Source organism: Prionailurus bengalensis, chromosome B4, assembly GCF_016509475.1.
Source record: "Prionailurus bengalensis isolate Pbe53 chromosome B4, Fcat_Pben_1.1_paternal_pri, whole genome shotgun sequence".
Lineage (NCBI taxonomy): Eukaryota > Metazoa > Chordata > Mammalia > Carnivora > Felidae > Prionailurus > Prionailurus bengalensis.
Window position 1 is genome coordinate 93,169,948 of NC_057358.1, and position 16,941 is coordinate 93,186,888.

General features: G+C 38.1%; 1 protein-coding gene across 2 annotated transcripts in view; it reads right to left on the reverse strand.

The window, feature by feature from the left end:
• Nucleotides 1-251: 251 nt before the first annotated feature.
• The window catches only part of MDM1 (Mdm1 nuclear protein), a 34,441-nt gene continuing 17,751 nt past the window's right edge, over nt 252-16,941 (reverse strand). The window contains exons 8-15 of one of the 2 annotated variants that reach the window (XM_043564893.1): nt 15,157-15,186; nt 14,641-14,816; nt 13,063-13,362; nt 12,225-12,337; nt 12,026-12,135; nt 4,726-4,978; nt 2,358-2,417; nt 252-1,084 (exon numbers count right to left, since the gene is read on the reverse strand). In XM_043564893.1, coding sequence (XP_043420828.1) covers nt 972-1,084; nt 2,358-2,417; nt 4,726-4,978; nt 12,026-12,135; nt 12,225-12,337; nt 13,063-13,362; nt 14,641-14,816; nt 15,157-15,186 — 1,155 coding nt within the window. In that variant the 3' untranslated portion in view covers nt 252-971. The remainder of the gene's footprint in view (nt 1,085-2,357; nt 2,418-4,725; nt 4,979-12,025; nt 12,136-12,224; nt 12,338-13,062; nt 13,363-14,640; nt 14,817-15,156; nt 15,187-16,941) is intronic. The other variant, XM_043564894.1, reaches the window with a different exon arrangement.

The following is a 16,941-nucleotide window of genomic DNA, read 5'->3' on the forward strand; positions in this document are numbered from 1 at the left end:
AATAGTCAAAAAGTATGTGTTAAATTTTTGAAAATGAGTCTGCCTTGGAAATCTTGTATTTTTCCTATATTCATTCAAAATTATTGTGAACAGTTTTGTTGCATTCTGACAGCTGGAAAAGAAGTAAAACATTTAGTTAACTTGTTATGAGTAAAACGTTTCTAAAAGGTAATTGTTTATTACTAATTGTTTATTACGTGTAATAACTTTCTGGAGAAGCCAAACACTTGAAACACTTCAAACAAAAAGAATTAAAATACTTGATCAATTTTTATTTCAAAATGTCTACAAAGTATTAACTCTCCATTATACAAATAATTTTTCAAAATTGAGACATTATTCAAATGTAAGCCAAAGTCCTTATACAAAAAGAATACACACAAAGATCAAAAATATACATATTCTCTCAGCAAACTTTGTTACATAAATAAGAAAAATATATACAGCTCATATTTTCAATTTAAAGTACAATTGCCTTAACACTGCAACCACATACAGAAGGTACTAAAATAAAAAGAAATACTACAGCAAAAGTTACGGGAAGAACAAATTCATCTTATGACATCTACAGATTATAAAGATACACAGAGCCAATAATCAAGGAACATACACTTCACATTTAGATCTTAATTTTTACTTCACTTTATTTTTTAGAATATCCTCTGGATAGGTAAAATTCACAATTTTACCAGCTACCCTTAATACAAAAGTTAGAACATGTGAAGAAACCTATGTCTTTGTACTTTGGGATAGGTGTCAAAAGAATTCTTTAGGTTGAATTTGTATGAACGAGTGTTAACATTTTCCAAGAAAACTGAATTGGCTATTGAAAACTCAAACAATTCTTTTTAAGTAGGAAATGTGGGGGAAAAATCCAAATACTTTAAAAGTCTTAACATAGTAAAGCAATAAGGAAAAATTATGCTAATGGTTCCCTAGATTGTTAGGCAACTCAACTAGATATATGGTAATTATGTTTTGCCCCAGAAATTCTCCTTCCTTTTCTGAGCTCGTGCCAGAGTTTGAAAAGCCTGGAGACTAGAAGCTGCGGAGCGAGCAGAAATCTCAGATAATCTGTCTTCATCTGCAATGAAAAAAGCATAATCAGAAAGTATCTCTAATATAAACACAACGTTTTATAACGTGAACAGAAAATTAAAAGCATCAGGCTTTGTGATGTCAATATTGACTCTGTCAGAAAAAATTATTAAAATAAAAGATCTTAACATTTTCAAGAGAGTTCACCACAATTTCCCAAGTTTACCATATTGAGAAATCAAACACTTTCGTGTCAAATGAGCATTGTTTCCTTCCTGAAATCCCACAATGACATTATCTAAACACATGGCCTGTGATTTCAGTATTACTTGGAAACAATTCATCATCATACTGTCTTGCCCTACTTTAAAAAGCACAGCTCTTCTGAGCAAAAAGCTTTTTCAAGCTTTTTAAAAACAAAATGCCATGCCTTAATACGGTACTTAATGTTCACATTTCCTAAATAATCTCACTTCATGTTTGACTTTAATATGCTACCCTTCATTAGGACAGAAATTCCTCGTTCTGAGTAAGCAAATATGTTACAAGATTATTTGTAAACGCTATTCTTCCACTAAGAAGAAAACAGAACTGGATTCGAAGTGTCCGGATATTTATATTTCAAAACGTAATAACTTGATTTCTGGCTCACTGAATTCTGAAAAAAGTCCCAAGTTTGTTAAGAGGAGAGAAAATCTTCAATGTGAAAATCTTCAGTCAGTTCCTATGTGAACTTATATAAAGTATTCATTCAAATTTATTTTCAAATCCAAAATTTATAAATTCAATAATTTCATACATCCTAGAATGAGTTAAAATAGTAACTTTGATTGCTCACATCAGGAATTCAAAATTCCTGTTACTGCTATTAGAAGCAAATGAATTTTTCAGAATGAATACAACACAAGAAAAAAAGTCCATTTGCCCTAATCATATTTTTTTTGATAATTGATAATTGAAAATTGAGCATTTGGAAAAAATGATACATATAATGCTAGACTGGATTCCTGAGCCCACAGCCAGCCAGGATGGAAAAAAAGAAAGAGTATTGACCTCAGGTGTGATGCAAGGTACACTCTCTTATCATCTGTTTGCCCTAAAAATTTTTTTTCAAGACTTAAGTCCCAGTTTACTCATTTGTAAATGGGGATAACTTTATCCCCCCCTCACAGGGTTTCATGGATCTAATGATATAATATCTGCAGAAGTACTTTGTAAACTATAAAGTGCTAACCCAATGTTAAAATCATGATCTACTATAAACTACCATATAATAAAACCTCATACTTGGATCTGATGTTATTTCACTATTGAAATACCTTCATCATTAAAGACTTCATGCTGAGGCAGCTGGAAATTGTTCATCCTTGCTTTTCCCACTTAAAAAAAAAAAGGCAGAAAAATCATCCTTCAGAGCCATGTAACAGTATATTTTGTTTATAGGAAAACCTTAGTGAAAGATGGTCAAAACTTTTATTAATTTTATATCTTTGATAGAAATTATTATCAATGGGCCATTCACTAATTTATAACGTGCTTAGCAAATATGTAAACAAGCAATGGGAAAACTTCTAGAATTCTTTTCAATAATAATATTGATCTATTCTAACTTTAAAGAAATGCAGTAGGCTTCTGTTTAAAGATGGGAGATGGGACAACACACATTTACAAGAACGACATTAAACCCACAGGACAAGAAAAATGAAGATAAGAAAACAACAAAATTTTGGAAATGGGAAAGCAGACAGAAAAGCAGTGAGTATATGAGACACCGGTAGGGCTCAGTTGGTTAAGTGTATGACTCTTGATTTTGGCTCAGGTCATGGTCTTACAATCGTGAGACTGAGCCCTGAGTCAGGCTCTCAGGCTGTGTGAAGCCTGTTTAAGATTCTCTCTCTCTCCCTCTTTCCCCTGCTTCCATGCTCTCTCTCCCTCTCAAAAAAAAAAAAAAGCTTAGAAAAGCAGTGTGTTTGTTACCATCATACCTAAGCTGAATCCTAAGTCAGCAGAAGAAAGAATCCAAGAAGCAACCAATTTGTTCTCCTAACCTAGCTCAAGTTTAGGAGTACTAAGTACCCCTGAAAGTTGGAGTGAAGATAAGCCTGAACCAGGAAACTGGTTGAAGTCTTTTACAAAACAATTAGTCTGCCAAATCCTTCTTTATATTTCCACAGCTGGGTAACTGACCTTTCTCACAAGAGAGGAATGGAGGTTTCCTCTCTAAAGGTTTATCAGAGCTGCTCTGACTGAAGAACACCAGGTTCAACTGAGGGCGAGGGTAACCATATTCAAAACAGGACAATTATATATATCATTTATCTTTTCAAAAAGATAAAACATGACATCCATAAAATAAGAACAGAATGCTACATAAAAGGAATATACAGTTAAAAAATTCTTAGAAATTAAAAAATATAGCAAAAATTTCTTAAAACGCAGAAGGGGTGAAAAATAAATAGTAACCCTCTCAAATTAAAATAAAAAGACAGAGATGGAAAATAGGAAAGGTAAGATAAGAAAATAAGATCATGTTCAACATGGCCAACATTGGAATAAGAGGAGTGTCAGAAAAACAGGAATCAGAACACGGAGGGGAAGAAATTACTGATGAAATAATTGAAGAAAGTGAGGAACCAGGCTCCCCGACTGAAAAAGTTGACTGAGTACTAGCAAAACGAAGACACCTGCTTTAAAATTTCAGAGCATTAAGGGTAAAAGGAAGATCCCCAAAGATGCCAGGGGGCAAAAAATCCATATACAATGATCAAAAATAAAAAGAGCACTGGGGCACCTGGGTGGCACTGTTGATTGAGTGTCCGACTTCAGCTCAGGTCATGATCTCATGGTCTGTGGGTTCAAGCCCCACGTTGGGCTCTGTGCTGACAGCTCAGAGCCTGGAGCCTGTTTTGGATTCTGTGTCTCCCTCTCTCTTTGCCCCTTCCCCACTAACTCTCTCTCTCTCTCTCTCTCTCGCTCTCTCTTTCAAAAATAAATAAACATTTAAAAACATTTTTTAATAAAATAAAATAAGAGCATTAAGACTTTTCAACAGTAAAAGTGGAAGCTACAAAAGAGCAGAGCAATGCCTAATAAAACTAAAGGAAACCAATTCATGACCTTGAATTCTCATCTAGGCAATGTTTGGCAATGTCTGAAGACATGTTCAGTTGTCACACCAGGGGAAGCGGTGCTACTGGCATCTAGTAGGTTGCCTATTGTGGAAAGGACAGAACTTGGAGGAAACCTCACGCTGCCACAAAAGTACTGGGGTTGCCGCACAGCTCAGTGTTCCAAAGATGAGATGGAACTTTTCCTATTTAAGTTTTTTTTTAACGTTTATTTATTTTTGAGACAGAGAGAGACACAGCATGAATGAAGGAGGGTCAGAGAGAGGGAGACCCAGAATCCGAAGCAGGCTCCAGGCTCTAAGCTGTCAGCACAGAGCCGGACGCGGGGCTTGAACTCACGGACCGCGAGATCATGACCTGAGCTGAAGTCGGCCGCTTAACCGACTGAGCCACCCAGGCGCCCCAGGACTTTTCCTATTTAAAGAAATGTGTTACATTAACTAAAAAACCCTGGATAATAAACACAAGTTATTAACATACAGTACATACTTAAGCCTTTGTACCCATCAGGATAACATTTTTGTTTTAAAAGACAAAAAATAAAAACCAAAATAATTACCATTATGTTGAAATTCTGGATCTCTGAGAGAGCCCTGAATTCGACGAGAGGGATGCCAGTAGGATGGAGCACAGGGTGGGGAAGGAGACTGCCCAGGTGTGTTTGCTGGATATTCCGGAATTTTTGAAACTGGAAGAGCTACCTCAGCACGTCTGGGGATACTGATTTCAGAATCTTCCCTCAAAGGCAAGGGATCAACTGTTTTTATACCAGCAGCTGGAGAAGTCAGGAGGGCTATAGCACGACTTTCTTTCTAAGTGATTAAAAAAAAAAAAAAAAAAAAAAAGATACATATATGTGTCTGTATATATATAAGTAAAATCTTTAAATACACAAAAAATATAACCACAAAAGCAGTAGGAGAAATTATGAAAAAATTCTATGTAACCTCCATGTGAGGAAGATTTTACATGCCTAACAAACAATATTGGTAAATATATTTAGCTATATAAAAATATATAAACATTAAAAAAATTTTAATCACAAATTTGAGGAACATATACAACCTATATATTGACAATGAATGACCATTGCTACATAGATATTTCTTTAAAAGTAGTAAGAAAAAGCCAATTAAAAAGTAGAAAAGGGATATACATAAGCAATTCATATAGACAAATTACAAATAGCAAAAATACCCTACCTCACTAGTAATCAAATAATTTCAAACTAAAAGCACCAAGGCACTAATTTTTCACTTACCAAATTACAAAGATTAAATTTTTTTTGTCAAAAACACACTATAATACTGATGCTGACAAGACTATGGAAACACCGGCACTCTCCTAGAGTCCTGGGAGTATAATCTTCCCAGGTTGCTGGCAAAACAGAAAAAGCCTTAAAATTTTGTGTTCTTTGGTCACACAATAATACTTGGAGAGTATTTATACAAAAAGAGATAAAATGAACAAAAATGTAGTTGAAGGATGGATTTCTTTCCAGCACTTTTTCAAAACAGAAAAATTAATAACTATAGGCATCTAATTTTTTAAAAATTGCTTTCAATAATAAACAGCCTGCATAACTATACGTTGCATATCCCGTTGCTATTAAAAATTAGATCACAATATTTAATGATATGTAAATATGTTAATTCATTGCCAAGTGAGAAAAAATAGATTAATCTTACCTACAGCATAATAAACAAATACACTATACACCTAAAGAACTCAAAAATTCAATATGGCTGCCCTGAACAGTGGATGGAACACCACTGATTTCCTTTTTTAGCTCGTATCTTCTATTTTCCACAATGATAATGTATCACTATCTTAAAAGTCCTTGTAGAATTTTCCTTATTAGAAGAATGCGAACCAGTAAAATCAAACACAGTTCCAAACTTTCCTAATTATTTCTTGTAAATGTGGCCTTTATTTACTAACTTTGGATTTATTGATGCAATATTCAAAACAATGCTTGCTGACCTTTGGTATCTTTTTCTGTAATTAGAGAGCTTACTGCTTCAAAGTGGAGAGGCCTGGGGTCTTATCCAACAAACATACATGTTTTTCACATCAAGACCTAAAATAAAACCACAAATCTTCCTCTTGCTTCCCTTTTTAACTATAAGTATCACTTAGGAAAAATGTTCTTCTGATTTACTTTTTCTTTTTCTACATATATACACAGAATCTGAGATCTCTGTCAAATTGGTATCACTATTGCTTAAAAGGCCTGAATGAAATCTCTCTTACAATATTTGTAACATGGGGTTCCCAGGTATAATTTAATGGACTTTGCAATCTGTTTTTGAGGCTAAAGTCTTCTCAATGGCCTCCTTCCCCCTCCACCCCATACAGCCCATTCTGCACTGAATAGCCAGAGTGATTTTATCATGTAAACCAGATATTTGCTGTGTGGCTTTACACCCTCCCAGGGCTTCCCCGGGCCATCAGAATCATGCCCCCACTCCTCACCCACCCTCCCTTCCCAATCTCATTTCTTACCTCTCCTCCTCCCTCTTAGGCCCCAGTCACACTGGTCTTCAAAACTCTCACTGTTACACACTTGTACTTACTGTTCCTTCAAACAGGAAAACAATCTCTGCTCATCTCTGCCTGGGCACATACCTCATTAGTCAGTTCTTAGTTAAATTGTCACCTCCGCAGAGGTGCCTGTCCTAATAGTAAAGCAACCTCACCCATGACTTGGAGGTTACTTGTGGTTTTATTTAACTCACAACATTGATACTACCTAAAATTATCTTTTTAAAAAATTATCTATCTCTCAGAATGAAAATGTAAGCTCCATGAGGGCAGGGATTTTGTCTTGATTACCAAAGAACCCCCAGATCCCAGAATGGTACGTGACACATAGAGCACATTAAATATCAAATTGAGTGAGTGAAAGTGAAATTCCTGATATTTCCCCACAAAGATGGTTTCTGTCCAGAGTTCTCCTACTCAGTGCAGGGCATCCCCCATCAATCCTACAAGGTAAGGCAGAAACCTAGAAGTCATTCATGGTTTCTCATCCACCATTATCCAACCCAGCACCAAGCCTTGACTTTGCTCCCCTTATTCACAATTCTTCAGTTTCATCCACTTCTGTCAATGTCCACCCTCCTCAGTCCAAGCTATCAACTTGTCCTACCTAGACTACCACAGTGACCTTCTAAGGGTAACTAGTCTACTCTTGCTTTCCATGGCAGCCAAAAGGTCTTTAAAATATTTCAATGACTCCCCATTGCTCTCAAGATAATGATAAAAATTCTCAATATTGCTATTTTTGCCAGATTCATCTTGACCTACTCCCTGCCACACACTATACTTACCTTTGTTTCTTAGAACCCTATGTTCTTTCTCACCACAGGATATTGGCATATGCTATACTTCTCCTCCCCACCCTTTTTACCTGGTCAACTCTTCCTCTTCCTCAGTATCTCAACCCAATTATGACTTCTTTTAAGAAGCATCCTTGATTTCCAAGAAGCTTCCTGACTTCCAGGACTAGGCCAATTCCTTTCAAAATAGCACTATATACTGCTTTGAAACTCTTAATTAGTTTTAATTTTACTTTTTTGGGGGGTATGATTCTTTGATTACTGTGTATCTCTTTCGCCAGACTGTAGGTTCCGTAAGATCATGAACTATGTCTATTTTTTTTTAACTTTATTTATTTTGGAGGGGTCGGTGGGGAGTGGCAGAGAGAGAAGGAGAGAGAGAATCCAAAGCAGGCTCCATGCTGTCAATGCAGAGCCTGACGCGGGGCTCAATCTCATGACTGAGAGATCATGACCTGAACCAAAATCAAGAGCTGGTTGCTTAACCAACTGAGCGCCCCATGTCTATTTTTGTTCACTATCTTTATTGCATGTGGGTAAACAGATAAGTAACATCTGCTGCCTGAATGAATAAAGTGAGCTAACACACACTTAGCTTTTTAATATCATTTATAAGATGTTAAAATGGTCCTTGACAATTAAACCGATACCATGAGAATTCTCCTCTGAATTTTGTGAGACAGTGTTATTTAGGAGTTAAAAACGTGGGCTCTGGGGCGCCTGGGTGGCGCAGTCGGTTAAGCGTCCGACTTCAGCCAGGTCACGATCTCACAGTCCGTGAGTTCGAGCCCCGCGTCAGGCTCTGGGCTGATGGCTCGGAGCCTGGAGCCTGTTTCCGATTCTGTGTCTCCCTCTCTCTCTGCCCCTCCCCGTTCATGCTCTGTCTCTCTCTGTCCCCAAAATAAATAAACGTTGAAAAAAAAAAAAATTAAAAAAAAAAAAACGTGGGCTCTGAGGACAGACTGCCTGGGACTAAATTCTGCCCCACCAATTGGCAGCTGTGTTTCCCCAGTTTCATCTAAATGAGAATAACAATACCAACCTCCCGGAGTCATTATGAAGACTTAAGTTAATATATGTACAGTACTTAGCACAGGGCCTAGAACATAGTTAACCACTCAGTTAATGCTAGCTATTATGATCATCCCCCATGTTTTTAAGTTACCCAAATTGCTGCTGCCTCATAACCTTCCCACAATTAAATGTCACTAAAAGTTAATATTAAAAAAATTTCTGGATATTATAAACATATTCTGAATCTTATAATTAAAAAGATGTACAATGATATTGAGGGAAATTGAATACTGGAAAGGATTTATTGGAAACTGTATTGTGTGTATGATGAGGTAGAAATTGGCATTAAAGAGCAGTATCATTCTATTTCATTAACTATTCAATAATTAATTCCACAATAAATGAAAATGTTACATATAAATCCAAATGCCAATATGGATTAAGGCTACTCTTTTTAGCTGAGGGTAGTCAACTCTGTGTGGGCAAAGCTGCCTAGAAGCTCACACCTTCCAGGTAGCAACCTGGATCCTGGGATGAGAGGGAGTGCTGGGGGTGCAGAGCAGCCCATGGGGGCAAGAGATTCTTAATATCTGATTCTGATCAGTCCTCTGTATTCCTTTTGTCATAAACCAACGTATACACATTGGTTTAGATTCTGTCATTCTAATAATACTCAGTCAACGCCTATTTAACGGGTACCTGCTATGAGGTGACTTTGGTACTGGGCTTTGGGGACAACTGGGCTCTGATCCCCTTTCCTACCTCTCCCCAACACCTAAAAAGTTTCCCCTGGGCCACACCTCTGAAAATTCATGAACAGCCATCAGCAAAATCCCCTGGAGAAATGCAACCTCTTCTCTAAATGTTCTCTATCCTACTTCAGCCACTTACTCCCACGATTATATGTTAAGCCTTGTCATTACTGCTAACTGCAACCTCTCCACAATTCCAATTTCTGACTACCACCTCCTGACTTTAAAACTACTCCCTCTAGGTACTCCAATTTCAACAAGTCCTTAAGTTGGCCAAGACCTTCCATTGATCCTGTCACCTCTACACTGTGCCTTACCTTCCCAAGTCCTATTTTTCCTGCTCTAACCAACTCAACTTCCATGGCCAATCATTATAATCACTCCCCTACATGTACCTTAACTCCCTGACCCCCTTTCTCATTTTGTCTTACTCCCTTGACAAAACATGAACCCCAGTTAAATTCAACTCTCTAACTTATCCTGCACCTCTGTAACCAAACATGGCTGGAGAAAAACACACAACCCATCACGACTGCTCTTACGTCAAATCTGTGACCACTAGCCTAAAATGGGCCCTTTATGTTGCCCTGCGTTATCTCACATTTCCCTGGCCCACTCCCTCTCCCACTCTCTGAAAAGACTACTTCATGATTTCTTTTCTTTACTCAAACCTCCAACCTCTTCATCCCCAGCCTCGTTCTTGGCGAGGATCTTTCTTCATGTGCCACCAGGAAAAAATCCGAAGAGACTTTCCCGAAGCTCCCAGCACATCTCCCTATTTTATTAGCAGCGCTCACATATTCTGCCTCCTCTGTAACAATGAAGGAGCTGTCACAGTGCCTACAATCAACCCTTCCACTTCTCCCCCAGATCCCATGGAACATCTCAAGTGGTGCTCGGCACTGAGTGCACAGGGGCAAAGTTGCTGGCTGGGCCTGCATCATTTTTCTCTCTCTTTAAAACCATTCTTGTCAACACATAAATGTGCTGTTATCTCCTTCATCTTGACCTCACTCCCAGCTGCCATTTGTTACTCTGCTCCCCTTCACGGAAAAGACTCTTAAAAGAGTTGTCTGTGATGACTGCCTCCAATTCATCTCCTCTCCTTTCTCTTGAACTCACTTGCATTTAGGCAATTATCCCTCCCCACCATCAAAACTGCCCTTTGTCAAGGTCACCAATAACATCCATGTTGCTAAATCCAATCATCAGTTCTCATATCTTATTGATCCATCCGTAGCACTGACACTCCCTCCTCCTTGACACCTTCCAGATACCACAGTCTTCTATTTCACCACCTCACTGGCTATTCCTTATCATTCTCTTCGCTGGTTACCCCTCAACTTCCCAATATCAAAAAACCAGGGCTGACACCTGTCTACACATACTCTTCCCTCTCTATACCCACCTCCCCTGATGACCTCCCCGGTCTCAAGCTCTCACATACCTGTGCACCTGTACAATAGACACTCAAATCTGTATCCGCAGCCCAACCTGTCCTCCACACCTCAAACTCAGAAAGTCAACTCCCTATTCAACGTGTCTACTTGTACCTGTAATAAGCTTCTCAATGTAACATGTCCAAAACAGAATTCATCTTCCCTGACAAACCTTTTCCTTACACTGTCCTCCCCATCTCAGGTAAACAGCAACTTCATCCTTACTGCACAGGCCAAAAATCTTGAATCCTTGATTTCTGTCTTTCTCCCATGCCACATCTTAACCATCAGCAAATGTTGTCAACTATACCTTCAATGCACATCCAGAATCAGACTTCATCACACGACCTCCACCGCTACCCATATGAACCAAACGACCATCACCTCTTGCCTGGATATTGTAATTGACTCCTATGTAGGCTCAGGCCCCTGCTCTTGCATTCCTACTGTCTGTTCCCAAACAGTAGCCAGAGTAACAAGGAAAAACCTAAGTCAAAACATATCACTTCTCTGCCCCTCCAAAGACTTCCGATTTCATTCAGAATAAAATTCAAAGTCTTTGCTATGAACTACAAGGCCCTACACAGTTTAGTCCCCCCATGATGCCTCCTAACTTATTGCCCACACTCTCCCTGTCTGCCTCTCTGCTCCAGCCACACTCACTTTCTGGCCAGTCCTCAAGAAATCAGGCACCTGATCACCTCAGGGACTTTGCACTTGCGTTCCTTTTGGCTAGAATGCCTGCCTACATATGCATATGGGTCCATCTCTCACCACCTTCAGATTCTGCTCAAATGTCACCCTCTCAGCAAGAACTTCCCTGGCTACTTTGTATTCACTTCCCCTGCTTTACTCTTCTCTTTAGTACTTACCACTGTCTAAAATACTCTGTATTTTACCTAGTTATCCTGTTTATTGTCTCTCTCCTCCACTAGAATAGAAGTTCAATAAGGGTCAGAATTTGCACCTGCTTCTTTCACTGTTATATCTCCAGTGCTAAAACAGTGCCTGGAACATACTTGAAATACAACTGCCACCCAGTAGATGCTCAATAAAAAGTACTGTTTCTCTTCTCTCTCTTCTTGCTGAGTCACATTTGACAAGATTTAAAAACACATCAGAAGTAGAATGCCACTACCAGAAAAAAATAATTCAAGGCCTTTGCCTTAATAAAAGCACATTAATAGCATCACCTCCACATACAATGCACAGAATTTTCTAAAATCTGAACCTATCGTTCGTTCATTCGTTACAGGTGACTAAAATAATCGCTTCCTAAAAAGATATTTTTCCCCCAAGATATAAATATTTACCTTCCTAAAATCATTCTTTGAAGTTTCTAAGCCATCCTGAGAGGACACTCTTTTCCTTTGTTCTGGGACTGGAGGCTTCACTTTAGATGGAGACACTAGAACAGCACCACCTAGAAAAATGCAGAAGATGACAAGTCTCAAACTAAATTCTCATGCAGAAAAAGCAGGTAAGATAAGAACTACAGCGTTTGCCCATTACCAACAGCTGGAGTGGTGAGATCATGATGAGTCCTCTGGATTCCACCAAGTTCTCTCAGCTTTGGAGTAGGAAGCCTGCCTCCTTTTCCAGAAGATACAGAAGAAGAATCTGACCTACAAATCCAAACAATCTGCTATGATGCATTTCCCCCCAGCAAACAGGATTAAAAATATTTTATCATTATTATGCAATAAAACAAAATTTATAGGGTCATCTGTTTCTAAAAACACATGCCGTTAAGAGGGACTGAATATCGGAAAAGACGGAAGGTCACTGCAAGTCAGCAGCAATAGACCAGAGAATTCTTCCATTAAATCAGCTCCTAAGTTTCCCATTAGTTGCAAAACTCATGACAGAATGATAAGGGATTTGGATGATGGACAAAAAGCACCATTATCAGTGGTAGAGAACCACTCCCCAAAGCAATGAACACATAAATCAGCAACAATTAGCTATTTGCAGATATCACTTATTTTAACATTACAAAACATTATCTTTCTTTTTTGGTGAAACATTTGATATTAAAGAATATCAGCTATTTTCTTAAATCACAAAGAAAGCCATTCCCTCAGACACATTAACAAATCTGCCAAATCATAATTAGTGGGACATAAATGAAAACAACCTTAACTGCTTCCTCCCCAAGTAGCTCAGTGTTCAAGTGTTCAACTACCAATTACTGGTGACTCAAATACCTGAGTGAATCAAATTATAAATTGAAATGTCTGCTTTGTGACATTAAAGTAACATCTGCTCTTTATTAGTCATAAAACCAAGAGTGTAAACCACTGTACTTGTGCATAATGCTTCCATATACTGATTAATTTAAAACTCTCACCCTTCTTTTATCTTTTCTGCCTTAGATTTTTCCGGTACTGCGACCTTCTCCAGCTCTCCGTTATGAACCTGCCCGTCCTTTTCTGTTTCTTCCTCCTCCTCCTCTCTCGGCTGTTTCTGCACCCCTTCATCTGTGTTCTCTGCGTCCCACGCCAGGCGCCTTCTAACGGGCAGGGTGGGAGCATCTGACACGCCCAATTTCTCTGTGGTCGTTTTCTGCGGCTGCTCTTCCAAGGCAGGCTTTTTCTCTTCCAGTGTTGTAGGAGGACATTTCTGCAAAGTCTTATGGCTTGTAGGATCTCTGCAGAACAAAAGTGTCAAACTGGAGTTTGAGGTTTCTAAGTTTATACTCATTTCAGTGAGTCTGTCATTCCCCTCCAGCGTTCACAACTTTATGTCCCACAGGTACTACCTTGCCCAGATAACTGAAGAAAGAAACCTAATTAAGAGTTCATTTGACAGTATCATAAACTAAAGCTACAATTTGGACTTTCTATTAAAATACTCCATGGGCACCTGGGTGGCTCAGTCGGCTGAGTGTCCGACTTCTGCTCAGGTCACGATCTCATAGTTCATGAGTTCGAGCCCTGCATCGGACTCTCTGCTGTCCATGCAGAACCTGCTTCAGATCCTTTGTCTCCCTCACTCTGCCCCTCCCCCGCTTGTGCACGCTCTCCCTCAAAAATAAAAATAAAAACATTTAAAAAGTAAACAAACTTTAAAAATAAAGTACAATACTCCAAAATAAAATCTACATATCTTCTCTTATTTCCACCTTCACACACGCGTGTCTGTCCCGCTGCTGACAACAGTCACATGTGTTCCCTTGACTGGCATTTACACACACAAGCAAGGCCTGCACATGGTCTAACTTGTTCGGTTACTCAGTTACAGTTTATGCACAAATTCAAGTGTATTTGTAGATCAAGCAAACTGATTCCAATTTTATACTTCAGATTGATAAGTGTTTTCAAGACATTCTTACAGAATGGATTTTGTAATCAATTTTTAAAGAGGATGTCACATAATTAGAACTTACAGTTCAATTTGGCATAATAATTATATTACTATAATAACTAAAAATGATTTTATTTGCCCAAAATCAATATGCTATTTCTTTTATAAATAGTTAAATAATTTTCACTTTAAAACCCAAAAGAGCAGAGACTTTGCCCATAGAATCAGGGCCTAAGTGTCGTATTAACCACAGAAATCCATTAACGAATGATTATAGGATGTACTACTAGCTTACGTTGTCTAGGTTTTTATTGTTGTTGGTACCTTTCCTTCCTGTTACTTTCTAAAGTTCTTTTCCATCTACTGTATAATCATCCCTATTCTACTCTTGTTAAAAAATATTATAAAATCCAGCCTTTCAGATTTACATTATGTATTATTTACACACAGCTTTACTTCTCACAGAGAATAAACTAGTAATAATGAAATGTAATAAATGGCTGGCATATCTCCATTTAACCGGAAGACAAATTTTGAGGGGTCATGTCATTTACCTATAGAATTCCATGATCTACCTAAGCTACAATATACTTTCTCACCATCCACAAAGAACATATCTTACCCGGCAAGATCTAGAGCTCTAATGTTACTACTAATGGTTCCTTCTGAGCTTGTGGTTGAGGAGACATCCCAACAGCAGTTGTTATCAGACAGAAGCTGATTCAGATGGTCCCGAGAAAAATGTGTTCCTTGAACTCGTTTCCTATAAAATTCAGCCTTCTCTCGGAGTTCTTTAACCTATGCAGGACAGTTGAGACACTGTGTATTACTTTAAATACTCCTTTGCAAATACCACCATGTAGCTTACCAAAGATACTGCACAAATACAGCCAGAGACCAAGGAGAAAGGAAGGCAAAAAAAAAAAAAAGCCACAAACGTTCATCAGACTGTGTGCATTTTAAGCAGAAATTAAAACAGTCAAGCTAAAGCACAATGCAGTTATTTTATTTCAGGCCAGCAGGCAGGAAGAATTTGCAGCAGCTAAGAAAAATATTGACACCTAATTCTTATTTCAACTGAAATTACACAAGTACTCTATGCATTATTACAGGTTTTAAAAACTCAAAAGCAACCAACCTCCGCATACCACATGGCATTTAGAGAACCCTAGGAGAGGAATACAGAAACATACTTAATGACAGGTTAATGCCATAGTTGAATATTAATGGGAATCAATGAAATACCTTATTATTCTTCATTCTAAATATATAACAAACTTTTCAATCAATATTTTTATTATTTTTGGTAATATTTAATTCACTAAGTAAGATATCTTAATATTACCATGAAAACCAGCCACATTCTTGCATGGCTGAAATGCTATCAATAACAGGTAACCTAATTATTATTCCTACTTCCCCACCTCTGGAAGGGTAGTGACATGCCAGGAACCCCTACCCTGTCTTTATTGCCTGGCTTTATACAACAGCTGCTCCTACTATAGAAGCCGGCAGTGAGAGAATTATGAAGCTTCCCTCTCCAAATTCCTGAAAATTCCCTTGGCATCAGCAAAACCTCAACTTTTAAAAAATGTATTACATAAAAGAATATCCCAAAAAATAATAATTATAATATATTCATCAAAGTGACAATACAAAAAAATGTTCTGATGGACTATAAGGTAATGTGAATTCCCTACAATGCAAATAACATCTGTTCAAATGGAAAGGAGCCTTCTATACTCTTCGAAACCCTTTCATGTTATACGTCATACTGCCACCTGCTGGCTTCCCTAAATTCAATTCCACAATGAAAAAAAATTAAGCTGCAGCTTAAAATTCTTTAAAATAATCTTTATTTACTCTTCAAAAACTCAATAATTTTTCCTATCATAAAGATGGAATAATAGCATTAAAAGGATATGCAGATACCGTCCGCTATAATCTTTCACTTACAGGCAAAAAAGCAAATAATGAAACTTTGCATTGCAAAAAAAAAAAAAGTAACCAAAGAAACACATCCTCAGTTCCTCAGGGAGACACTACTGAATGCAAAGGGATGAAAGTGTTACATCTGTAGGGAAGTAGCCAAAGCAAAGGACAGCACCTGTCACGGTGGCATAAGAAACCATATAATCCCAGCAGAGTCTCACTGTTCTAATGAACCAAACCTGAAACATTCCTAAAGGATAACTGAAAATATATTTTCTTCACTGCCAAGAAAAACTGAGCCATGTTCATGTATCATTTCTGTTAATTCCTAAACTTTAAAGAAAATTACTAGTTTTTGCATTTAACATGTAGAACTGAGACATACAGTTTTTGTCTGTTGAACTACTAACCAGGGTGTGTTGCTGTTTTGTTTCTTTGTTTTTAAAGTAGGCTCCACGCCCAAGGTGGGGCTTGAACTTAAGACCCCAAGATCAAGTGTTGCATGCTCTACCAACTGAGTCAGCCAGCCCCCCCCCCCCACCTCACCAGGGTGTTGTGAATACACAGAGGCCTTGTTATAAAGTGCCCTGATATAATCCAGATTTTATTTCTACTAAGTCCTCTCATGCTTCAAATGTTTCACAGCTGCTCCAGCACCTACATGATACAATCTTCAAGCTTTAGTACAATTTCCTCCTCTGTCTTCAAAGCTCTTCATGCACATCCCCATTAGTACTTATTTCATTCTAGAAATAAGTGGAGTTAATTTCTCTTATCATTCTAGTGGAGTTAATTTCTCTTATCATTCTCCCCCATTAATCTATAAACTCCACAATGTGAGGGAATGTGCAGCATTCAAACACTGATTCCACAACTTGATCTGAGTGTGGACTAAGTGCTCGGCTGGAGCTGGATGGCTGGTAGCCAAAGATAAACAAGAAAGTCCCTGCAGCACTCAGTGTGCTCACAGTTTGATAGAGAAGGCGGACCT